This window comes from Pleurodeles waltl, chromosome 5, assembly GCF_031143425.1.
Source record: "Pleurodeles waltl isolate 20211129_DDA chromosome 5, aPleWal1.hap1.20221129, whole genome shotgun sequence".
Classification (NCBI taxonomy): Eukaryota; Metazoa; Chordata; class Amphibia; order Caudata; family Salamandridae; genus Pleurodeles; species Pleurodeles waltl.
The window spans coordinates 779,345,596-779,373,106 of NC_090444.1; the positions used below are offsets into that span (position 1 = coordinate 779,345,596).

Consider the following 27,511-nt stretch of genomic DNA (forward strand, 5'->3'; position numbering starts at 1 on the left):
AATTGTGGTAATCTTCAAAGCACATATAGTGGTAACAAGATAAAACAATTCAATTACACGCAGGCAAAACACCAAATTCAAATCCAATAAACACAATCATTATTCTAAGATATCAGTGAAGCTAAAATGACAGATCCGATCATATAGAGCACACAATGATCAGTAGGTTCACAGTTTTCTTATTTTTTTTTATGATAATGCTGGGAAAGAGTCTACATATTTCAAGCTTTTCAGAAACCACTGTCTTTCTCCCAACCATTGAAAATAATAATGGTCCTAAACTGTACCTGTCTTCTTGTCCTCCTTTGACACAGCTGCAATAAAAACATACACATTTGTAAACATTTGTAAACATGAACACTTCCAGAGCTACATACATTTATGTATGTGTAAAATATGCACAGAAATACCCAACATTAATGTAACTTCCACTTGAGATCACTGAAGGCCAAATCTCTAGGAATCGCTGTGGACACTAATGTCTCCCTGTATAATGTCTGTGTTTAATAGATTCTGAAGAAGAGTTCGGGACAAAATTCATTTGATACACAGTAATAGAAACTAAGTTTGATTTTGAATTATGTCTTACATCTATCACAACAAAATTCATATTATCTAATGATGCAACAGACTAGATTTTCCTGAACCCCAGAGTTACCAGTACCCACAAACCCCCAGTATCAGTAATTCTGGAGGCGTGTAAAATATGACCCATTTACAGGGCCATACATAATGAGGGACTTTATCTTTAAAATATAATCGGGCCTAATCTCAAAGGCATTTTGGAGTACATAAAGTGGTAATCTTGTAGTTCTCTCTCACATACTTTTATATGCCTTTGTGATTTGAACACACATATCTAAACTGAGAATAAATTGGGGATAGTCAGGGAATAATATACTGTTAGTACAAATGGAAAGAACTATACCCTCTCTTAGGGTAGGACCACTCCGCTTTCCGGAGACTCCTAAAGACCTGGCTGTTCGAGCAGCGATAACCCCCCCTTTTTCCCCTAGCGCCTTGAGACCTGCACGGGTGAGTAGCACGCTTTATAAATGTTAATGATTGGATTTGATTTGATCTTTACTTTTACTAGTACAGATCTGTACATCTAAGACCCTATTCGCGAGGGTCTGTAGGAGTATGTAAAAGCATACTCCTGTAGAACTACTTGCCATACTCATCAATGTGTTATGTGAGTTGGACCGGATATGCTTTCTGTAAAAAATTGCTAAGGAGAGTGGTCCATTATTTCACTGCATTTGCAAGTGCCATAACTAATTTACAGTGGCCTCCAGTTTTTGAAAGAACCAAAGGATTAAACATTCAAAAGCTGTGTCAGTTCTGAGGAGACCTGAAAGTATCCAGCTCATAATTATGATCACTTTGGATACTGTGATAAAAAAAACAACAACATTTACATTTTAGGATTTTCAAGTTATTAGGGAAAGCTCTGGGAGCTTAGATAATTGACATTAAAACAATTTCAAGGAATGTTTTGCTAAGAGCATGGCATGAGGAGTATAAGAAGGAGTAATATTCCCCAAGCGTGACATTTTAATGTCACAGTAGCAGTAGAAAATGGAACCAGACAGGGATTTTAAAGCAGCCATACTGGCCCTGTCCATCTCTCTCTCTTCCCATTCATTCGTTCTATGCCCCTCCTTCTCTCTTCTCTCTCTGTTTTCATTCTCTGATTTCACTCTTTATCCATCTTTCAATACGTCTTTTCAACGCCTCCTGTTTTTAACGTCTGGGAGATGCAGAAATTTACATAGAAGCAAGCAGCTGCCTTGTGTCTTCGGCATCCAATAGCTCCAACCTTAGGGAAAATGTCTGATGAGATATATGGACAGTCCTGCTGAGGTACTAAAGGGTTCATACAAGAAAGGTCACAGCAGCCCAGCAAGCGCCCAGGTTAAATTCCTATTAGTAGTTGCAGTTAAAGATTTCTCATGGTTTTGGCCATTTATTCATAATATATTTTCTAGTTTTCATGCCTTTACAGGAACATACAATGAGTGCCTCTAGGCACCTTTTCAAACATGACCCAGAGTATTTCTTTACTACCAGGACTAAGTTTTTAGAAATGTTCCCAAATCTAGAATGCCTAAACCACGCACCTCACACACTCAACTTTTCAATTAGCTTGTTCCTTAAACTGAAACTTTATGTTTATTCAACACAGAGATCAAATAAAACAGCAGAACTTCTAATTTATCACAATATGTATTTAAATTAGCCATCAATGCAATTAATGGTACCCTCAATATCACATTTGGAACAGACAAGCCCGCCACGTGGTAATGGGCGAGCACCCCAGCCTTGAGTGCCGCACCTGTACTAATGTCTGAGTGTTTACCTTTAAAACAACAGAACCCACAAATCTGACAGAAATGGATGCATAGGAGACCAATCACGTGGCTGCAGACATGAACATGTGGGGAAGAGGAAGTGGCAGCACCCCTGCCTTGAGGGAATCCCTTAACAGAGTTTGGCCAGCATGCCGGTCTAGTAGATTGTGTGCTGGGATGCTGATGGAGTGCTGATGCTAGTTATTTACAGGCTATGTTGATTCCGCGTTGTAAGAAATGAGGTTGTTAGTTGACTGGAGTGTGAGCCCTGGTTAAGCAGAAAACACAATCCTTGTCAGGGTGAGGAACAAGCCAGCGCTAAATTAAGCTCTGCTCAACCCTCTGATAGCGTGGCACAGAGATGTCAGGCTTAATCTAGAGGAAATGTGTAAAGTATTTGCATAACACTTCAAACAGTAATGAAGTGAACAATATCACTCAAAAAAGATACCATACCAAGTTAGGTAAATAGAGTATTTTTAATAAATTGAGCAAGACCGAAATGACACATATCTAATCAGTAGTACCAGAAATATGCACTTTTAAAGATTCTAGTGAAAACAGCATAAAAAATCAACAAACACCAACTGTGGATATGTGGTCACGCCAAACCGGGACAAAGTCACAAGTACAGACCTACTGAGATGTAACACTGGCTGGCTACAGAGACCCAGTTAGGCGCATCAAACACAGTACCTTAAATTCTGGTTTGAGGAGCATTGTGAGGATCAGCGTTGAAGGTGAGTTGTTCAGCCAAAACGTGCATTGGTTCTAAGATGTGGTGAGGCTTCAATGCGATGACCTGTGTTGTCATCGAGGATCCCGTCAAAGAGGCTTGTGATGCGAAGTTCAGCATTGGGGGTGCAGCACAGTTGGGGCAATGCATTAGTTCTAGCGTCGTGACGAGGCTGCCATTAAGGAGGGATGAGAAGGTCTACACCTAGAATGAGTCACTCAGTGGCAGTTCTGATGAGGCTTGATAGGCGATGCCAGTCATTGTGATGGGTCTCATTCATTCAGCATTGAGAATGCATCAGTTCTGCTTGGGTTTGTGCCACGCAGAGGAGGAGATGTGTTGGTTCCACTGGATCCTCAGAGTCTGGCAGAGCACATAAAGCCCACTTCCAAGGGGCCAGGAGTAGGTTGGACCTACTTGACAGGGTAAACTCACAGATGACAGAGTCCAGGGGCAGGTAAAATGTTTTGAAAGCCTGTTGTGTCCCTGAGGCTTCATATCAGGAGGCCAACCAACTAGCCCTTGGAGTCACTCTGGGTTCAAGAGATGCAGGTCCAGTTCTTTTCATCCAATCAAGGGGGCCGAAGGCAGCAGGTCAGCATAGCAGGGCAGCAGTCCTTCAGAGCAGCAGCCCACCAGGGAGGCAGTCCTTTTAGCAGCACAGCAGTCCTCCTTCCTAGCAGAGTATCCACAAGTCCAGAAATGTACTGAAGTGGTGGTGTCTGGGGTGAAGGACTGTTGAGTTTTAAAAGAAAATTGGACGACATATAGCTGTAGAGTTTATTAGAAACAGCGCAGAGCTGGCAGACAAGAGGCTCCTTCAGCAACAACTGACTCTTCGCACATTCCAATGTTCCCCACATTCCATGTTCCAACAACATCCCCTAGGCAACCCCACAATTCTAAAGATAAGAATCCCACATAAGAATACAACACATTTTCCCCCTTAAACACAAGAAATAAATAATATATTCTATGTACAATGATTATAAAATATTGTCATAGGATTCACAGTGAAACACAGAAAATAAACTATAGACTACACAAATCCTTTCAACTTTGAGGAAAGATACCTCGGCCGGGCCTCAGATTTGACCCGGGAGGCAATGGAGTCCTCCCTTCGTACATTCTCTACACTCTCATACCCAACCCCATCTCCAAAATTATCATCATTAGTACCTCTCACCTCACCATCCACACGATCCCCCACATCTTCTTCTCTAGGCACTTCCTTCCTCTCACTCATTACAAACCCAGAATCCCAACAGTCCTCATCAAAATCCTCAATGGGAGTACCAACATACCCAGGTCCGCACTTAGCCAACCTTTTCACACCCCACACTCTGGCATCTTGAGTTACAACAGACTTTTTTAACACCTTCACAACCCTCATGGCCTTACCAAACTTAGACATACCTTTTCTTACCAGCCCAGGTTTCCTTTTTCTGACCCAATCTCCTACAACAAAAGACGGCTCCTTCACATTCCACTTCTCATCATACACTTTTTTTATACTTCTGTTGCTTCATTCCCACTCTGTCCTTAACCCCTTCTATATTCACATTCTCCAATTCTTTATTTTGCTTCTTCTTAAACCACCACGGACAGAGTTTTGACACGGGATTCCTTCCCCTCAACAATCTGAAAAGGCTCACTTCAGTAGTACTCTGAGGAGTAATACGACAAAACCACAACTTTTCTTCTAACATTTCTTTCCAAATACCTCCAAAACCTCTTGCCCAACAAACACTATCTTTCAAAACACTGTAGAATATCTCAACCAATCCATTACTTGCGGTTCATACAGTGAGGTTGTGACTTGCTTGATTTTGTTATACCTAAAGAAACTTTGCATCTCTTTAGATACTAGCTGCACACCATTATCAGACACCACCGTCTGTGGAAAACCTTCCTTTGCAAACACCTCCTTAAAAAATTCTATGATTGCATTAGATGTGACCTGGGACACCATTTTCACCTCAGGCCACTTTGAATGGTAATCAATCGAAACCAAAGCATACCGAGCCTCAGCAGGTAAAAAGTAAAATGGCCCTGAAATATCAAAACCAAGCTTCTGCCAAGGAGAATCAGGCCAAGGCATCGGACACAAAGCAGCTGGTACCGTCTTCAACATCTTCTCCACATTGACGCATACACTGCACTCTCTGACTGTCCTTTACGCCAACTTATCCATGCCTGGCCACCAAAAACAAGTCCTTATCAACCTCTTCATAGAAGACATGCCAGGATGACCTGCATGCGCTATCTTTAGTATAATCGACTGCATCCCTTTTGGAGGAACACATTTCCCTTTTTTGAACACAAGAATATCTACCACCTCCAATTCCTCTCTTACACTAAAGAAAGGTGCAATTTCCTCATCCACCTTATCTTCACTCGGCCACCCACACCTCACATACTCTCTGACCCTTTGCAACACCTCATCCACCAGATCACATTCTAGCCACTGTGTCTCTTCCACCATCTTCGATTCTTCTGACATAAAGTCAGACACCACAGAAACCATATACATTTCTAATGCCACGTGATCACTCACACTACCAGATTCACTTTGAGGAAGGCGCGAAAGACAATAAGCCACCGAATTCCTCCTCCCTGGTACATAATCGATCTGAAAAGAATATTCTTCGAACCTTGATACCAACCATGCAATGCGAGCAGTGGCATTCCACCCACCACCAGGTGACATGATACCAACCAGAGGTTTGTGGTCCGTTTGAAGCACAAAACGTGACCCCCAAATATAATTTCTAAAATGTTCAATGGCCCACACACACGCTAACAACTCCTTTTCAATGACAGCATACCTTCTTTCAGCATCAGACAGGGTGCGAGAAGCAAAACTAACGTTCCAGATGTCCTTACCACACTTCTGAGACAGCACACCCCCAACACCATACATACTCGCATCAACAGTAACAACGCACTGTGCTTTGACATTGAAAGGTCTGAGAGTAGGCACATCAGCAATTTCTCTCTTAATAATTTCAAAAGCATTCATCTGTCTTACAGACCAATTGTACTCCACTCCCTTCCTTGTCAATTCCCTCAGAGTTTCCATTTTGGTGGCAAAATTCTCTATGAACTTGCTGTAATACTCACACAAGCCTGTGAACGATAACAATTTATCACGACTATCTGGGACTGGAGCCTTAACAATAGCATAAACAAGAAAACGCTTGGGTATCACACCCTCACTTGAAATAGTGTGTCCCAAATACTCCACAGATTTGGCAAAAAATTGACATTTCTTAATTTTTAGCGTTCGTCCATTCTTGCGGATAACTTCACACACTCTTAGCATATGATCTTTGTGTTCCTCCACACTCATAGAGTAAACCAATACTTCATCCTGAAAACACTTTACAAAAGTATCAATTTCTTTAAAAAGTATGAACATCACTCTCTGGAACACAGATGCTGCAGAGGCAAGACCAAATAGCATATGTTTGAACTGGAACAGCCCCTGCGGTGTGATGAAAGCAGTGAGATGCCTGGAATCCTCAGTAAGCTCAATCTGATGGTACGCAGACCTCAAATCCAAAATAGAGAAGATTTTCGCACCATCCAACATACTAACGACCTCATTAATATTAGGCAATGGATGACAATTGAGAATTATGTTTGCATTGAGTGCCATGAGGTCAACACACAATCTTAAAGATTTGTCTGATTCACGAGCTAAGACAATGGGAAAAACCCACTCAGAGGACTCTATTTCCTCAATAACATCATCCTTGACCATTCCCGCTAAAATTGTCTTCAACTCATCACGCACACCAATTGGAACATTCCTCAACTTTTGTACAACCGGCCTTGCACCACTTTTAAGTTTGATTTTGTGGCTATAATTCTTCAATTTTCGCCACACATCTGTAAATACTTGTGGGAATTTTAGCACAATAGCATCCATCTCATTATTTTCTTCAATCATCAGCACTGGCTCACAAGCTCTGGGATTAAGAATAATACCCAACTTGGCTTGGTCCCTCCAACCTAGGACATTGACCCCTTTTTCAGCCACTTACAATTTAATATTAGCCAACCTACCCTTAAACTCAATTTTAGTATCTACATAACCGTTGATATTAATAGCCGTTCCATCAAAACCTTCTGCAATGATATCAGGAAAAACCAAATCTGACATCCTCCACACATCTTTGAACTTCTGTTTAAAATAATCAGTAGTAATATTGGTCCAGGGTGACCCTGAGTCAGCCATAACCTCAAGCTCCTGACCCTCAATAAGTACCAAACACTTGGGTTGTCTCACAGAACCATTTCAGTCCCCATTGTTTTTAATTGATAATACAACACCCTTTTCTCCATCATCGTTCACATATGAAACTTTTCCCTTAATGTTGCTCCTGTTAACCTCTTTACACACCTTATCAAAATGTCCAAGCTTGCCGCACTTCTTGCATTCTTTACCTACGGCTGGACACTGCTGGGAGTTTGCCAGAGGATTCTGACTCCCACAGTGATAGCAAGATAAGCGATCATTTTTCTCATTTTTGTCTTCCCTCTTATTCCATACAACAGATTTAGGAGGAACATTACTACCCGAAGAATTACCCCCCACAGCTCCTACTACATCATGGAGAAAGTTCTTGGCCTTTGACGATTCCTGGACAGATTTCATCCACTTTTCAGATTGTTCCAAAGCTTTGGCGGTATTAATCACATCTTGCAATTTCGGATCTCCCATAACCCACAACTGTTCCTGAATCCGCCTGCTCCTGACGTGAACAATGATTTGATCCCTAATCATCTCATCTGTGATAAGTCCAAAGTTGCAATGCACAGACAAGTTTCTCAGCGCTGTGAGAAACTCATCAAAAGTTTCCTCCACTTGTTGAGTCCTAGTGTAAAATTGGAACCTGTTCAAAGCAATGCTCGTTGTTGGATTAAATCTGTTCTCAAGTTTAATTAGCGCATCCTTAAATACATCAAACTTCTCATCCTGTATAGATGCTTGCTGCAAGGTCCTAAAAACCATTTGACCTTCAGATCCCAGACAATGCAGCAATATATTTTTCTTCCTTTCTTGTGACATTCCATCTTCATCAATAGCCCTTAAACATGTCAAAAACTCTTCCTTCCACCTAGCCCATGGCATAGGTGGATCCCCTTTGTTCTGTAAAAATTTGGCAAGTGGTTCAAGTTGCATCTTTTAGATCCAAAAAAACTAATAATAAATGTACAGGTGTTGTTATAGAAAAAAGAATGTTCGAAGAACTGTAAAACAATATTCAATATTGTAAATTAGGCAAGTAATGGCCTTTCAAAGCAGAAACATGGAAAACAAGGAGCAAACATTAGTAGAATCCTTGAAAAAACATGACAAGTGCGTTAAATTAGACATGTGGTACTGGAAGAAGAAGCAAACGTGGCAGCAACAATGTAACACGTTCTTGTTGCGAGTAACGGTAATAGTCTTTTGTCAGAGGCCGCAGGTTACAGTGAGCGCGATAGCTCTGCGCGTGATAAACGATGCGGAGCACGTTGCTAAGCAACACCAAGCGCATGCAGGGAACGCGTCATTCAAGCGTGCCTTCCGTTGTTAAACAACGTAAGCCTAACAAGGCAGCCACAAATTACGGCTCAAACATAGACCACACCAACAATACCGTTACACGCTGTCACGTTGGCGATCAGCAGGAACGCGCTGAGTCCCACGCCGTACACTAAGAAGGCCCCACTCGGTCTCACACAGACCAGAAGAGAAAGCAGCACCACCCCTGCGCTGCTGAACGTGCCGTAAGTGTGCTTTCTCCAGAATATCGTCGCCAAATTTGTTGAGTTTTAAAAGAAAAATGGACGACATATAGCTGTAGAGTTTATTAGAAACAGCGCAGTGCTGCCAGCCAAGACGCTCCTTCAGCAACAACTGACTCTTCCCACATTCCAATGTTCCCCACATTCCATGTTCCAACAACATCCCCTAGGCAACCCCACAATTCTAAAGATAAGAATCCCACATAAGAATACAACAAGGACATATATCCAGTTGTGCCTTTGAAGTGGGTAGAAGCTTCTAGAGGCAGGTATTTGAAATGCACAGATGTCCTGCCTTCCTGGCCCTGGCTCTAGACTAACTGCAGGTGGTATGCAGTCCTTTGTGTGAAGACAGGACACAGCCTGTTCAAGTGTAAGAAAGGCTGGGCCCAGCTCCTCCCTCCCATCGTGCCAGGGATGGCCCATCCAGACATACCTAAGCTCCCCATTGTGTGTGTCGATCTAGGAAGAACATGCGAAGCCCAACTATCAACTATACCCAGTCATGCGACCCAGAGACAGACTGTAGGGACCATATAGCTAAGACAGGAAAAGGCCAATTTTCTAAAAGGAACATTTTTAGAATTGTAATTTAAAAGTCAACTTCACCATAAGATAGGATGTTCCATTACAATTCCAAAAACATCAACATGAACTGGTTACCTGTTTCCTTTTGAAATTACAGCTTATTAAATGTAATAAGGTAACTCCAATGTTATCTTATGGGACAGATAAGCCTTGCAGGAGTGAAAAACAATTTTTTGAGTTTTTCACTACCAGGACATGTAAAACTTAAAAGTGCATGTCCCACATTTAAGAAAATACTGCATTCTATTATCTGGGCTGCCAGGGCCTACCCTAGGGCTGACTCATATGTATTAAAAAAGAAGGTTTGGGTCTGACAATAGGTTTATTTTGTCAGGCCAAAATGGCAGTTTAAAACTGCACATTCGCAGGCTGGAAATGGCAGGCCTGAAACATGTTCAAAGTGCTGCTTGAGTTGGTAGCACAGACAATCCTGCAGGCCCACTAGTAGCATTTATTTTACAGGCACTGTGCACAGGTAGTGCCTTTTTATTAGTGAATTACAAGAAAATCAAATGTGCCAATTTGGTATAAGCCAGTTCTACCATGTTTTAAGGAGAGCGCACAAGCACTGTAGCCCTGATCTCCAGTGGTAAAATGGCCCTAAACCCAGCAAACAACAACAAAGTCAGCCAATAGGAGGTCTCCAGCAAAAAACGTTAGGTAGAAAACCACGTCAGGGATGCCAGGTTTAACAAGTGACAATCAGTAAGACATATGGCACGACTGAGGTAACCACACAGGGCAAACATCGGTACTTGTGTATAACACCTAAAACACAACAAAGAAGACAGAGATTGTCAGGGAAGCCAGGTGTTTATATATGAGTCGTCTGAGCCACGATAATTATGTGTTGTATTCACATGTTTTCAGAGAATTCCTCTTGATGCTTACAGATCTGCAACGTTCCACTCGTAGCCCAAAAAATGCTGATCCCCTCACTGCCATGAATATAGAACTCTGCTCCAAGATTCATTCCAAGTCTATTGCAAGCTTTCTTGCAGAGTCCTCTTTCTTTCCTCTATAAGTTCTTGTGATCTTCTGGGCAGTAAGCAATGAAGTCGTGTCACCCAAAAATACATCGGAAACCACGCTGAGTCGAACACACTATTGCCCTCGTACGTGCTCTGGGTTTTGATGTTACGCCAGTGGGTTCAATCACAGGATCACAGAAAACGATTGTTTCGCTGTTATACCAAGAACACCCAGGCACACAATAGAGTAAATCCCCACTCACTCATGACCCTGGAGTTTCAATCGGCGTATTTAGTTTCACTGAAGAATTATTTTAATACTATAGAAAGAAGCTTAATGGAAAGGAAGACTTTGGTCCTAGATAGGAAATTAGAGTTGATATGGGAGCTAAAACTGGTTACCGTGCTCGTCTCAAATCTCAGACAACCCTCCCAGGAAACACTTAGCTGATGCAACACGGTTACATTACGATTGCAGTGATAAGGAGCATAGTTGAAACATTCTTCCAGCTGCCTCAGACCCTCTCAAAAACTCCCAGAGGGTGGGAGCGAAGTCGATAGAAGCGACATCCAGATAACAAACAAAGGATACCAGAAGAGGGTCCAAACAAACTTTCACAATCTATAGGTGACTGTGAGCCTTGGGCAATCTTAAGCTGAATCTGTAACAACGCCCATGAATTTGTGTCCAGGCTTGGACTGGGATGCTGTCGAGCTAACTATGTAGCAATCACACAAGGTTGAAAAACAGACTCACATTGCTTTAACCTCTACAAGGAGCCAGCAGGGAAGAATGCTCACCACGAGAGAAGCACGTGCCCTCTTTGGAAAAAACTCTACCTCAATCTCTAAAACCCATTCATCCTCACAAGGCCACACTCAAAGCAGAAGTGAGGTGTGCTCTGATAGACTCAGTCCATTTCACTACAGGCAAAAAAAGCTCAAAATGCCACATACCCATTGTAGCAAGTACACACCTAAATCGGAGAATTCAACCCAAGCGTGAGATGTAGAAACCATTTCAGTATGAGTCCAAAGATACCCTTAAGAATAACGTATTATCATCAGATGAATCCAAAGAACTAATATAGAAAGATGGCGTAGCAACAGCACATTGGACTGTGTCATTATGGACTGCGGAGAGAGCACGCCGCCGCAGTGGTTGCTACCGAATAAAATGTGTCGAATGACGTTGTTCTGTCAAAATCGCGCTTCTTGCATCAATCTCTGCCTGGACTGGATGAAACATGAAAAAAGGGTGCAAGAGAAGCTTGTGAACAGACAAATGAAAGTTTTGAAAAGCTCCTGAAAGTAAGCTCCTAATGGATTCGTGATTCGTTTTATTTGTCTAAGAGCTGTCTCAAAGGAAAATAACTTTTCGTTTTTTAAAAACTTTTGCTGATTTAACCACAATGTTGCTAGGATCTCGCCAAAGTGCATGATTTTTAACAGCTATTTTTATTCCTTCCGTTTTCTTTATGTTTATTTTATATAAATATACGCAACGATTATATCTGGCTGAAGGCAAAGCAACGCTTGTAGCTAATACCTTGTATTTTCATACTATCAAGATGGTGGCCATGTTGCATTGTCACCTTGTGTCATGCACTGTGGTGGACATCTCGATAGCATGAAAATGTTGTTTTCTATACTGTGAAGATGATCGGTTGTAGCTATTGGCTTTGCCAATGTCTGCACATTTTAAAGGCGCTCAGCAATGCCTACTGTTGAAATGAAGTCTCAACCAGAGAGCTGTTATATTCCGGGTTTAATAGTCACCAACAGCAGGGCACAACCCCTCAGTACCAAGAGCAGCAACAGCAACTAACTCAAACCATACATTTTAACATCTCAAAGGTAGCCAAATAGAAAACATCCATCCAACATTCTAAAAACCCACAAGAACTAATAGAAACCCATCTTCCTTCTTACAATAAAAAAAACCCAATAAAAACAAATATCAGAATGTAACTACAAATCAGGATGAAAAGGAGTAACGATGAAGAACAGATGTGAGAAAAGGAAAAATAGCCCCTCAATAAAAGAACAAATCAGATGAAAGCACATGTTGGCAATGAGGAACAAGATCTTGGCATCAAGAGAAAGATCACAAAGCAATGTAATTGAAGATGCACAGTACAGATACAAAAGTACCTCACAACACCACATAATGTCTATGATAAAACTGTCTCCTCCTGATGCTCACCGAGAGGAGGATTTGGTTACTGAGACAGACCATCCCCAATGCCTTCACCACCAACTTTTCAACCATTCACTGCCTTACCCAAACAAGACATATTCCAAACTTCACCATCCTCTACCACCACAACATCCTTCCTCACTTCCACAATCTGGACAGGACTTTTATAATAAGATTCTCCTTTGGGTGTCCACCCAGGTTGTTTTAGAAAGAAAATCTCTTCTATATCCTGCTTCTTTTATAATGTGGAATGTTTTTTATTAAAATACACCTTGTACCTCTTTTGATAATCATTTTCTCTTCATGAACGTTCCACTCCCAAACTCTGTTGGTTAAATTTTCCACTCCATAGCCACACCGGATTAGGCGTAGTACTAGTCACTCTACCCTTGAGGCGCTGGAATGAGGATAACCCCATAAAACAATTAGGAATACAGCAATGGGCCCGCAGTTTTTCATGTAACACTCCTTTTAGGGGTACTCTTTTCTCTACAGTAATCAAGGCAGACCCCTTCACCATCCTATTCCTACCTTCCACCGGCCCATTTGCTTGTGGCACAAACAGGGCAGTGCAACAGTGACTAATTGAGGTTCTTTCAAGAACTCTTTCATTTCCTGAGACACAAACTAGACCCCATTACCTGTTATGATGGTTTTGGAAGTATCCTCACTTGCAAAAACATCACCCAAGAATTCGAAGACAGCTCTAATAGTAACAGTACCTACAAAGCCAGTCACAATTCATTTTGAGGTATAATCCACCAAAACCAACACCAATTTCTCCCCTTGGGGCAACACATCAAAAGAACTCACAATGTCAAAACTCAGCTTACTCCAAGTTTACTCCAAGGCACTTCCACAAGTGACAGCGGAAATCTTCTAACTAACAGACTTGTCACTGCATGCACATTGCAGGCAATCTTTCACTACAACTTATACCTGCTTTTCAGTCACCTGCCATCAATAATGCTCCCTCACTGTTGCCTTTTTTAAACTTCTGCCAAGATGCCCTTCATGAACCAACCATTCTCCCCAATAGAGCACACCATCCACAATGTTTAGTTCATCTCTTACATACCAGAAACTCATACCTCCTTCTGGCACAACTTTCAAGTAAAGCCACCCCTTCACAACAAAATCCTAAACTTGTCTCCACACCACATCATTGGAAACCTCACTCTTCCACTTTTCACAAGCCAAAGCTGCTTCCTTGGCCCATAATACATGAAAATCAGAATTTTCTACAACCTGTACTGCAAAGGTACTTGTGACAAACAAACAGCTGGGACAGTTTCCCCACCTGGCAAGTATTCCAAGCAGAAATTGAATTCCAACAAAGTCTCTACCCAACGCTTAATTCTTTGAGTGGTACCATCAATATTTTCATAAAAGAAAATATTAACCATTGGCCTATGGTCAGTCCCCTAAAACAAAATAAAAACCCCACAGAAAGAAGTTAAATAGTGAATAGCCCACTTGGAGGACAATGCCTCACTCTCAAGCACAGAAAACATCTCCTCAGCCCCCTTCTCTGATCAAAAAATACATGCTATGGGTTCCTCCTCACTGTCCACCACATGTGACAAAACCACACCTAAACCTTTCAGAATCGCAGAAGTTGTTACAATAGTTCATTTGAACACATCAAAATTTCCCAAGTTCCACATCTTGCCAAGCTCTAGCTCGATCTTCTTCAATGCTTGCTTACACTCTTCTGACTAAACAATGCCACATCTAAAATAGGTTATATAACACTGGCAACATTTTAAATACATTTGAGTAATACTCTGCCAAACCTAGCAAAGATCTCACTTGATCCCTGTCACACACGATCAGCATCCTCACAATTGAATCCGCATTCTGCAATTTTGGATGAATGTCATCCCCAAAAATAGTGTGACCCAAATACAAGACTAAGCCCAACGTAGCATACGGTTAGTCCAAGTATTTGAATGCCTACTTTTTGTGCGCTAGCATAGAAGACTGTGAAATATCCTTAGTGAAATCAACTCTGAGTAGGCCATATTTGGAAAGCTGTATGGAATCAAGGCGATTAAAAGAGCTAACTACAAAATACCAAAGAGGCAGGTTTGAGGCCCTGCTAAGCACCTTCAAAATTTACAAATGATTGCACGCAGTCATGTTTAGTCATAGTCTGGGTGAAATATTTGCCAACCTTCCCATGTACATCGAGTGTGTGTTGGAGGGCTTCATCTGGAGAGTTTAGAAGAGGTCCTATGATGAAGGTATATCCTTTGGACTTTAGACCCAAGATCCTGTCTTTCAACAAGAGATTCTTGCAGAATCACAAATGCCATTGGCAGGCCCCAGACTGGAGTAGAGGCTTTACCCAGTGGATGGATCAAGAGAAATCCTAAAGTAGAAAGATCCCCAATATCTCCATCACCACTAGAGTTTACTTATTTTTCATCTCATCCTGAAATGTGGAAAAACGTTCAGGAGAGTCTTCTGTAATGGAAAAAGTGGTGGATCCATACAGCAGGAATTAAAACGGTGAATCAAGCAATTGTCCTTCTAAGCCATAGCCTCAATATGCCCACACATGTTGACAACATCTACTGTGAGAGAGTTGCCTTGAGAGGATACAAAGATACTGCTGTTTCTGTCCAATAGGATGTCATCTGCAATCTTATAGGTACAGTAGACAGAGAAAGCAGGTCCTTCTTCCATCCAGGAGCATATATACACGTGAGAGCTCAACGTGCCTGCTTTCGTTGTCATAGAGAATTAGAGACTGATCACATGAACTTCAACAATGCTTTCATTTGTACTTACTTTATCACTAAGGTTTCTTTGAAGAGCAGTCTTTGTAATAAATTCAACAGCTTCCAAGGCAAACAGTGCGCATAAACCCTCACCCCCTACTTCTTTCACAGCAGATGATGTGTAGACTGGGCCACACATTGTGAGCTGTGTGTCGGACAGCTTCTTGCCTCTGATTGACTTCTGTGTTACATACCCTGTCTTTGCTTTAACTGCATTGTGTAGCCCATGCAAGTGTGTAGGAACAGGCCAGCTCCAGTAACAATGCAGAAAGCAAATAGTGAACCAGGCACGTCTGTCCTTGCAAGGCATTCATTAGTAAGGCTCCAGCCTTGCCTGACATAAGAGGAATAGTCTCACCCAGCAGGAGTGGATTAGAACATCAGTGGCAGAGGTGGTTCTTCTTTTGCTGCATGGCAACAAATGCAATAATGCACGTCGCTGCAGCCTCCAAAATGAGCCCTCCAACAGTGGCAGTGGTTTTAGCCGGGGGGTCCTGGGCCCCAGTGCAAGCAATGAAACTCGACCCTCCAGCCAGTATTGAAATACTGCTACAAATGAGCTGCTCACATTATACCCTAGGCTCCGGTGTCATTGCATCTCCTATACTAAAGCAATTTATGGGTGTCCAAGTTCCTTATTCTGCACGTCTTTCCTTCTCACCTCTCAATTTCCACCCCGTTGTTCTCCCATCTCCTCATCCATTTAATGCTTTTCTATCTACCCCCTTCCTCAGTCTCTCTAATCACTCACTTATTCTTTTTACTCTTCTTCAGCTTTTTCCTCTCTTTTCTCTTTATTTTCTAGTTCATGTTGCTTACTTTTTCAATGCCCTCCTTGTTCATCGTTATGTTGTTTCTCTTTCTTGTTCCACCGTATATCCTTCTCCTATTGTGTTACTTTTTCCTGGCCCTTTCCTGTGTTTTTTTCACCCACTTCTTTTCTTTCTTCTTTTACCCCACTCTTCTTTAGTGGTCCCTTAAGTTCTACTCCCTCTGCACCACTCCCTGTGAAATCTAAAAAAAGCTAAATGTGCTGGAATGCACTGTATCTAAATAAATCAGATCAGGCAACCTCTATTATCATATCAGCTGTTGCAGGTCTGGTGGGGCCCCCTCCTACCTCAAGGCCAGTCCCATGCCTGCACACCAGAGTACTGGTGCAGGGAATCTGAATACATGTATGTGCCCTGAGGCATGCTGGGGGTGTACATGCACTGATTATAACACTTCTGTGAAATTGGTGCCCCAGGATCTATTGGGGCCTGCTGCCCAATTCTCATTGAGACTCACCAAGAGAGGCCGGGTCCCTAAAATAACTATTACAACGGTGATCAGATCACTGGAACACCCATTATGGAACTATGTCTATTCTCAATATTCAGGTGGCCCAAAAATGCTGGAATCAGGCTAGTTTCTGGTCTATGAAAGCATTGCCATGTCTCTTAGTAGTAAGGAAACGTTTTTGCCTCTGAGTAACCTATCATGTATTGCAGTATTTTTACAGACATACTTATACAATTCAAAGGTAACATGTCTCGTCTTTATCACCCAAAGGGATTAATTTATGCAATTCTTTCTATGTACCTCTTTGACAGCCTACTCTTGAAAATGTTTGAAAGGCCTCCTTTTATGTATGTCTTGAGTTTTTACATTATATCTTACTTCCAATAAGCTCTACACTGCAGTAAGACACATTGGCCCTCATTATGACATTGGCGGTAAATCCCACTTACCGCCATGCTGACTGCCGCCAACATACCGCGGCGGCGGCGGATATCCGCTGACCATATTATGACACACACATACTAATCCGTCACTATACAGCCACACACACAAGTCCGCCAACCCAAAGGTCAGTGATAAAGTGGCGGTATCAAAACCCACACTGTTACGGCAATAGAACTACGCCCACAACATTATGACCCATGAATCACCACGGCGGACATTCAATGGCGGTAAACCATTGGCAGTACATACCGCTGCACTCAAAATACACACACACTAACGAAACAGCATCACATTGGACAATTTAAACTACACACACCTGACACACATACACACACCACACCCACACCACTATAAAACACACACCCACATCACCCACAACCCTTTACGAATACAAACCATTGGCACGAGACAGACACCACGACCACAGACAATACCAGAGCCACATACCACCTACATCTATACACCACCCACGCACCCCACATCACACAACCAAACACATCACCATACACACCCTCACCCACACCACTCACACCACACTCATGGCACCACAATGACACCCTAAGTTCTCTGAGGAGGAGCTAAGGTTCATGGTGGAGGAAATCATCTGGGTAGAGCCACAGCTATTTTGATCACAGGTGCAGCAGATATCCGTTGCTAGGAAGATGGAGCTATTGCGGAGGGTAGTGGACAGGGTCAACGTCATGGGACAGCACCCCAGAACAAGGGATGACATCAGGAAGAGGTGGAACGACCTACGGGTGAAGGTGCATTCCATTGCAGCAAGACACTAACTTGCTGTACAGAGGACTGGCGGTGGACCCCCATCTCCTTCCCCACAACTAATTACATGGCAATCTTGGCAATCATGCATCCTGAGGGCTTGGCAGGAGTAGCAGGAGGACTGGACTCTGGTAAGTCAACTCTCTCTTTTTATCACCCCCTTACCTGTATGCCATCACATACCTCCACCCTCACTCCCATCACTCCAACACCTCCCACACACCCCACCATCACAACCCACTCATCTCAATGCCAAGCCCTGCATGCTCTACCAATGCATGGACACCACTCACAGACCTGCATAGACACCTATCACCACAGCATGCACACTAGAGAGAATCTCCCAGCCCACCAAATAACAACTCACACAAGGCAAAGCTGCTAGGGAAATAACAACCATAGACGGCAACACACCCATGCTCAATATGTCACACGCAGAAACAATAACACTGCATTTACATCCCCACAGGTAACCCAGCCAATGTCACAAATGAAGAGGTGCCAGCAACATCCAGCCCCCCCTTCCCCCCCCAGAAGAGGCCCACGGTGATGACAGCAGCTCTGCTCGCCTGGATCTGTATGACCAACCTGGCCCATCAGGGATCTCCAGACAGTTGGTTACCCAGCCACAGTCTCACACCACCACAGAGCATCCCCCCTCACCCTCAAGAAACACCACCACAGCACCCACCCAGCGGGCCCATACCTCTGTCCCCAGGAAATGTCAATCAGCAGTGAGTCCACCACTACAGGGTCCCCAGGCCACCCCACAAATACAGGACAATCAGGGACCTGGGTCAGTGGCAGTGGGCACATGGTTCAGGGGACAGAGGCACAGGACAGCGGGGAAGCTGAGAGGACTGCTGTGCGACAGGGGGAGGACAGGCCCAGGGAACAGACCCTCCAGGAGGAACTCACTGTGATCCTGGGAGCATAGTAACATTCCCAGGACATGCTGGGCCAGATCATGGACAAGATGCAGGAGAACATGCGGCTGCAGGAGGGATAGTACTTGGGATCAGGGAGGACTTGAAGGCCATTAACACCACCATGGTCTATATTGCAGGGGTGCTGGCAGACATGGCCAACAGTATGAGGGAGGCAGTGGCACACCAGTGGGCCCTTGACACTAGCCAGACTACTAAACAGCCCTCCACCTCCGCTGCCACTAGTGGACAAGAGGCCCAGCCACACGACCAACAGGCCACCAGCACCCCTCCCCCTGCAGAAGGAGAACCACCCCTGCAAACATTCCCGGCAATCCAGGCAGAAGCCAAAGGCTATTGACAAGACCCCCGCTAGGAAATAAGGCTCTCCAGATTGTCACCCTTGTGTCCCACTCTGTCAACCTGTCCACCTCGAACTGCCATTGCTCCCCTTCCTATGCCCCCTTGGACACTGCACCTGTGATATAAATAGACTGGACTCTAACCTGGACTTTCCTCCATCATCACCCCAGCCCATTGCACTACCCCGTCTTCTTCAGAGCACTGCAATAAACAAACTTGGATAAAATACAAGTATGGTGTATGTCAAATGTTTTCAAAATGTATTCGTTTAACCAGGTTCAAACATTGCAATTCAACTATACAGTAATGTTTATATAGGAAAGACCTATAGTGGGCTGCAGTGAACACACCAGGAGCAATAGTGGTACACCAACATCTGCAAAAAGAGATGCAAAAGGGTTCAGTGAGGGGGCATAGAAGTAGGAATTCACAGCCAGCCAGTGACAATGTCACACATCAAACTGTCAATTATATGTGAAATAACACTGTCTTACCTTGTGTCTCATTGGAAATACTGACGAATAACTGCACTTCAGTTGTCCACATCGTCATCCTCTGCCTCCTCATCTTCACTGTCCACAGGGTCCACCATTGCCACATGGCCATCTCCAGCCTCCTCCTCCTTCAGAAAAGGCACATGGTGGTGCAAGGCAAGGTTGTGCAACATACAGCATGCCACAATGATCTGGCAGACCTTCTTGGGTGAGTAGCGCAGGGATCTACCTGTTAGATGGAGGCACCGAAACCTGGCCTTCAGGAGGCCGAAGGTCCTCTCTATAATCCTTCTTGTTCACCCATGTGCCTCATTGTAACATTCCTCTGCCCTTGTCCTGGCATTCCTCACAGGGGTCAGTAGCCATGAGAGGTTGGGGTAACCAGAGTCACCTGCAAATATCAAGGGACAACTGTTAGCTACACACTCACCCTTAGGGCCCACAACATACCCATACACCAACATCCACTGGGTGGGAACCAGGGCCCACCTATTAGCCACACCCTGTGCCTCTGGAGTTGGGTCATCAATTTAGGGATACTGCTAATCCTCAGGATAAAGGCATCATGAACAGACCCAGGATACTTGGCATTGATGTGGGAGATGTACTGGTCCTCCAGGCACACCATTAGTACATTGATGGAGTGAAAACTCTTTTGATTTCTGAACAAATGTTCATTTTGCTGTGGGGGGGAGAAATGCAATATGTGTTCCATCTATTGCCTCAATGATATTGGGGATATGTCCCATTGCATAGAAGTCAGCTTTCACTGTGGCCAAATCCTCCACCTGGGGGAAAACGATATAGCTGCACATGTGTTTAATAAGGGCATACAATACTCTGGTCAGCACTATTGAGAACATTGGCTGTGACATTCCTGCTGCCAAGCCCACTGTCACTTGGAAAGAACCAGTTCCAGGAAATGGAGCACTGATAGGACTTGCACAAGAGGGGGGATCCCGGTGGGGTGACGGATAGCAGATATTAGGTCAGGCTCCAATTGGGCACACAGCTCAATGGTTGTGGCCCTGCCAAATCTATAGGTGAAGATAATGTGCCTGTCCTCCATTGTTGCTAAGCCCACCAGGGGTCTGTACACGGGAGGATGTCTCCATCTCCTATTCATTCGTAGCGGTTGCAATCTATGGGGCAAAAGAGTGAGCAGCTGGTGATTATCTGTACATTCTAACCACTACAGTTCAATGCATTTTGTGACTGTATCATTACTTTGGTGGGATATATCCAAAAGGTAAATTTGTGTACTGTGGCGCAGTTAGGATCCATGGCCTGCAAACACCCCTGAAATGGTGTCTGCCTGTCCTGCATGGAGGGACAGGTGGAAATGAGGTAAATTTGCTGACGATGTGTGCCGTTGCGGGAGGCGGTCGAGAACCGCCGTGCAACTCCTCATTGGTTATCATTGGGCCCTATGGGGTACAGTGGCTAATGGTGATGTTCGCCGGCGGTGATGGTACGCACCACCGCGGATGTGACTGCCATTTTCTATCTGTTCACTCACTTACTACCTGACCTTCAACAAGAGAGGACCTACACTGAATGTGCTGCTCTGACCTGTGTCTGGAACCGACCATGGCTCGTGTTACTGGGGAAAGGGCCCCTGCTTTCACCTCGGCAGAGTTGGAACAGCTGGTGGATGGGGTCCTTGCCTAGTACCGACTTCTGTATGGGCCTCCAGACCAACAGGTGAGTACACTGTGAGCACGATGCATGGGGCTACGGCAGGCGGAGCACCCACTGTCGCAAACGGTGGGAGGACCTGAGACGCTGGGCATGGAAGACGGCGGAGGTCCAGCTGAGGATGGCCTCCCAATGAGGAAGGAGTGCCCGTCGAACCCTGACACCCCTGATGGCCTGCATACTGGTGGTGGCCTATCCGGACCTAGATGGCGCTTGGGGGCATCACAGCAGCAACAAGGGGGTGAGTACAGTGCCATACATTACAACTTATGCTTTGTGGGGTGGTATCCCGGTGGGGGGTGAGGACCCTGTGGGTGCCCCTAGGCCAGGCCTGGCATTGCAGAGTAGGTCCTATGTTGGGCAGAGTTCTTATGTGAAAGTCCTACGACCAAGCTAGTAGGCATCCACTACTGGGCAGGGGTCTGTGGGTCTCAGGTATGCTGCAATTTGCGTTAGCTGTCCCTATCCATGGGCTGGTGACTAGCATTGTGACTGTTAGTGCATTGCCTAATGCGTAGGGCTGTTTCCTCTGTGTGAGTGTGTTGTGTATGCCAACGGTGGTGTTGGTACCGCCATTGACCAAGTGTATCCTTTGTCTCTTCCCCCACTTTTTGTTTTGTCACCCTGTCCTTATGTGCATTAGCATCATCTGGCGGAGGAGCGGAGGCACCAGCGATGGAAGGAGCTGCATCCCACAGGACCCAGGAGGCCGAATCCACCAACGGTGAGCGCACCAGTAGGACGGAGGGCGATGGGAGCACCACGGCGGAGACGAGAGGGGACAGTTCGGACACCAATACCTCCTCCAATGGAAGCTCCCTGATGGTGACAGACACCTCTGTGCCCACTCCAGCTACAGGTACAGCCTCCACCCCCTGTACCAGCACCGCCCTCCCAGCAGCCCCTCAGTGAGTTTCCTGTGCCCGCTCACCCAGGAGGGTGGGCATCTCCTTCGCCCCAGGCACCACAGGCCCTGCCCCAGTTAGCCCTGCTGCCCTGAGTGAGGAGGCTATTGACTTCCTGCGATCCATCTCTGTTGGGCAGTCAACCATTGTGAATGCCATCCAGGGACTGGCAGCCCAAATGCAACAGTCCAATGCATTTCTGGAGGGCATTCACACTGGCTTGGCGGCCCAACAGAGATCAATCCAGGCTCTGGCCTCCTCTCTGATGGCAGCATTGTCCCTGTTTCCTCCTTCCACCTTCCCCCCTCCAACTTCCTCTTCCCAATCCAATTCCCCTCAGCCCCATCCTACCCCAAGCACACATTCAGATGAGCAGACACCCAGGACAACACACAAGAGTGGACATGGCACTCACACAAACACCATCCAGAAGCAGACATACCAACATCCACTGCCTCCACTGTGGCCCCCTCCTCCTCGTTGTCCACCTCCCTCCCAGTAGCGTCTCCACTCACACCTGCATGCACTACATCCTCAGCCACTACAACCATCACCAGCACACCTATCAGTACAAACCCCTCACTGGCAGTCACCACCCCCACATCCATGCACACGTCCCCTGCGTCCTCTCCCACTGTGTCTGTGCCCCCTTGTCCCAAAGTACACAAACGCAATGACTCAGACACCCAACAGCCACCCACCTTACAATAGCATCCAGCCCATGCACATGCACCTGCACCCAAACACAACAGACTGACACCTCCTACCACCACTCCGTCTTCCTCCACTCCTAAACCATCTCTCTCTTCCCACCCCAATGTCCCTAAGAGGCTTATCCTTGCCACCATTGACCTCTTCCCTAGCCCTCCCCCTGTCCCTCACGTCAGGCCTGGGTGGTCAAAACCCAGGCAAGCACCTCAGCCAACCCAGTCCACGGGCACAGTAGTGTCCCCAGCAACTCCAGGTAGGAAAGGATCCTGGCCACCAGCCAGCCAGACGGAAAGGGTGCATGCCCCAAGCGCTTCATGGAAGGGCAAGGAGCCAACCCCAGCTGCAGGAAGGAAGGGCAAGGGATCTGCAACAGCAGGCAGTAGACACAAGAGGCTTGGTGCTGGGACTCAGTCGGAGCAGCCGTCCGAGGCTGCAGGGGATGGGCTGGAGCCTCCCCCCACCACTACCAGCTCCACCAGCAGCACCACCACCAGCACAGCCACCTGCCCCAGTGGGCAGCTGTCCAAAGCTGCAGGGGATGGGCTGGAGCCTTCCCCCACCATTACCAGCTCCACCAGCAGCATTGTCACCAGCACCGCCACCTGCCCCAGTGGGCAGCCATCCGAGGCTGCAGGGGATGGGCTGGAGCATCCCCTCACCACTACCAGCACCGCCACCTGCCCCAGTAGGCAGCCATCCGAGGCTTCAGGGGATGGGCTGGACTACCAACTCCACCAGCAGCACCGCCACCAGCATTGCCACCAGAACCGCCACCTGCCCCAGTGGGCAGTCGTCCGAGGCTGCAATCGAAGGGCTAGAGCCTCCCCCCACCACTACCAGCAGCAGCCCCAGTGGGCAGCCATCAGAGGCTGCAGGGGATGGGTTGGAGCCTCCCCCACCACTACCAGCAGCAGCACCTCCACCACCACTGCCACCACTGAACTGCCGTCACCGCCGGCGGACAGTGTGTAGTCCTGCATTCATGGGCTGTGGTGTGGCCTGGCCCCTGCAAATCCTGTGGGTATGACACCCATCTGAGAGACTGTGACCTTGCACTCCCCAAGATCTGCATCACATGGCACGATGCCCCCTCCAGAACCTGTAGAGAAGCCATCCACTCACTCCATCCTCCCCAGGATGAAGCTCACTGGGCACAATGCCCCCTCCAGAACCAGTGGAGAAGACATCCACTCACCCCATCATCCCCAGGATGAATCTCACTGGGAATGTTGCCCCCTCCAGAGCAAGTCGGCAAGTCACCCACTTGAGAGACTGTGGCCTTGCACTCCCCATGACCAAGCACAGGGCATGTTTCCCCCTCCAGAGCCAGTGTTCAAGTCATCCACTTGAGAGACTGTGGCATTGCACTCCCCAGAACCAGGCACAGGGCATGTTGCCCCCTCCAGAGCGTGTGGGCAAGTCACTCACTTGAGAGACTGTGGCCTTGCACTCCCCAGGACAGAACAGAGTGATGGGCATGTTGCCCCCTCCAGGACCAGTGGCATTTAAAATCTTCCTGCTGAGGTGCCCTCCCATTCCCCATCCCCCTGAGGTGTCTGGCTATTTTTGACCTGATGCCCCTGCAGTGTTCTGTCCGTGTTGTTGCAGGAGTGAGGTGGGGCCTTAGACATTATGATGTGGCCCTGAGGCCCACGAACACTGAGGACTGGGCAGTGTCCCTTGATTTGTAAAATGTATATATTTTTTATTTGAATGCACGCAATATGCTATATTTATCTTATTACACTCTTTTTACTCTATTGTAGTTGCCTTGCATTATTCCTGAGGGGTACGGGGTCAATATGTTATGTTACTGCATCTGCTTGTGTGTATGGTGTTGGGGGTGGGGGTATTGAGTGTTGCGTGTGTGTGTCACTTTCTTTTTCCTCCCACCCTCCCCTGCGTGCTAAGTGGCAGTACTCACTGTGGTTGTTTTTGCCGTCGTTGGTGTTTGTAGTGCAGCAGCACATAGAAGAGCATGGGGAAGACATGCAGCTCGGGCTCCATGGTGGCGTGGTTCTGCCCAGAGTCTCCGCAGGTGAGTCGTTTCTCTTCTGTGCAGTGTTTCCGCCAGGCTTTTGATGTAGTTAGTACCACCCCAGAAAAGGTGGCGGTTTCCTGTCTCATAATACAGTGGGTGGAACATTGTCTTCCGCCTGGCTGTAGGCGGTTACCACCATGTTGCCTGTTGATTCCGACCTGGTGGTCAGTGTCTTAAAGTGGCTGTCTGTCTGAGCTACTCCCTCCGTGGTCATAATTTCACAGTTATTACCGCCGGTCTGCTGGCGGTAGTACTGCCACTTTATCACCGACCACCAGGGCTGTAGTGAGGGCCATTGTCTGCTATGCACTCTATAAATATCATCACATCCCAAAATCAGACATTCTAACTCACATGGTGCCACCCATTTGTCACACGATTCCACCTCTTTTCACACTGTCTCCTGGAAAAGAGCTGATATCACACAGTAGCAAGGAAGACGATCTCAAACTACTGTATGCGTTAGTTTCCAGTTCGTCTTCGGAGGCTCTAAACAGCCGATATTAATTAAGGGTTGTGAGGTGCCTCGTAGGCAGTTCATGGCACAGGCTTCCTGCCATACTCACCGAACCTAAGTCCCCACCTTCTCACATGGGAAATATTTTTTTAAGTTGCAAGGTTTGCAAACCCCACTATAGGGACTTCCTAAAAAAAGAACACTTGACTCTTTCTGTGCAGAGGATTGGCTGTAAACTCTAGGCCTCATCCTAAAATGTGAGGGCAATATTTGTGTCTCTAGTTTGCCAACGCCAGCGGAAGCTAAACGGGGGACGTATGCTGGTTCAGCACTAACCTGTGTGTTCACTAAAAGATACGGTAGGCCGCTTCTTCAGGTGTGTGCCTGTAAAACGTCTGTACAACTACTTTAAATGAATGCAACCAACTGTCAGCCTATCCTTTTCTCACTGAAGAGGAAAACCGGTTCCCAGGAAGGTGTTGAAATGTACCCTAGGTGAAGCAGAAAAGCATGCAAAGCACAGTACCCAGTTTCTAGACCCGTGGGTCCTGGTAAAACCCCAGAGAACGAATCAGAAATGTCAGAACTTAGAACTTACTGCACAGGGCGGGGTCTTTAGCCCTTACACCTGGTGACATTTAACATGGCCAGGGCGCATCCTGCAGTGGTCATGTTTAATCCCATTTTGCTCGAGCACCCATAATGCACTGCAGTGATTCAAATTGTCTAAATCATATTCCCCGGAAGCACTTAGCAGTATGTTTCATTTGAAGAAGAGGTTATTAGATCCAGATCCTCATTTATTCTTATCCATCATAAATTGCTGGCGCTCTTTCCATCTTGTAGATCGAATTCCACTGAGGGGCTTAAAAAAAAATAATGAAGCAAAGCTTTGCATACAGATGCCTAAAGCCAATATGTTAAACTTGGGTTTAAACATTTCTGACAAAATGTCAGTGCCGTGTCACACATATTCAACATCAATCGGTAATTTCCAGTTCTCAAGCAAAAAAGAAAACACCTTTAGAAAACAAATTTAGCTGATAAAAATGATAGCAACATATTTATAAAATGCAAGGGTGGAACCCAGAAATTTGAAAAAAACGTAAGATTGTGAAACCGGTCTTAAACGAGCATGTCAAAATATGGTCACTGCATAGGAATTCAGGTGAATAAAAACAAACAACACAAGCACAACGGATTTTAATTATCAGTGGTAATATTAAATATGAGAACCTTACATCCATAGGGGAGAGTATGCTTTTCCAATTACCTCTAGTGTTGCTCTCCTTTGTTTGCTGCTTTTGACTTCCCTGTTCCACTTCCAGCTGCTTCCACTCTCTCACTCCTCCGAGCCTGATACACTCTCTTTTTTGGGGGGGAGGCGGGATTAGGCTGCACATTGCTGCTGGCGTCTCCGCCTTATTAAAAGCACTTGTGCGATACATTTTTCATTATTTTTATTTACCATGTCATCTCATATCATTAAATTGTAAAAAAAAAATGGCACGAGCATTATTTTGTAGGTGCACATGCAAAATATCGCTTGCTTGCCCTCACATCATCAAGAACGCGGAAAGTCTAAAAATATGACACTGTTACTGTGACGGCATCATCATGGATTTTGTGTTTTTTATGTTTTTGTACAACATTTGCAAAAGGCATCGGCAAAGTAAATAGATCCCAAAAGCAAAAGCTGTTGACATTATCAACGCTTGTTTTGATTGCCATTTTTGTTTCGCCACACAATCTTGTTGAACAGACGCTTTTAAATCAAACTCCCCTCTCCCCTCAGTAACAACGTATGAGCTGAGTCCATGTGATCAGATTATTTCGGGATCAATGTCTCTCTTCAAAATTCAAAATAGACCCTACTGCCCCTGGCCCAAAAATCAAAGCATCCTCAGCCTTTTAGGGCATGATACGCTAATACAATTTGTAGCTAGAACTCGTTATACTGGTCCCATATTTTCA

At 45.5% G+C, this 27,511-nt stretch overlaps 1 protein-coding gene across 43 annotated transcripts in view; it reads right to left on the reverse strand.

Annotated features, from left to right (window-relative positions):
• The window catches only part of TRDN (triadin), a 1,868,677-nt gene that overhangs the window by 571,060 nt on the left and 1,270,106 nt on the right, over window positions 1–27,511 (reverse strand). For 42 of the 43 annotated variants that reach the window (XM_069234794.1, XM_069234791.1, XM_069234779.1 and 39 more), the window contains one exon: window positions 288–314. The exons of the other annotated variant lie outside the window; for it this stretch is intronic. In XM_069234794.1, coding sequence (XP_069090895.1) covers window positions 288–314 — 27 coding nt within the window. The remainder of the gene's footprint in view (window positions 1–287; window positions 315–27,511) is intronic. 43 annotated transcript variants of the gene reach the window in all.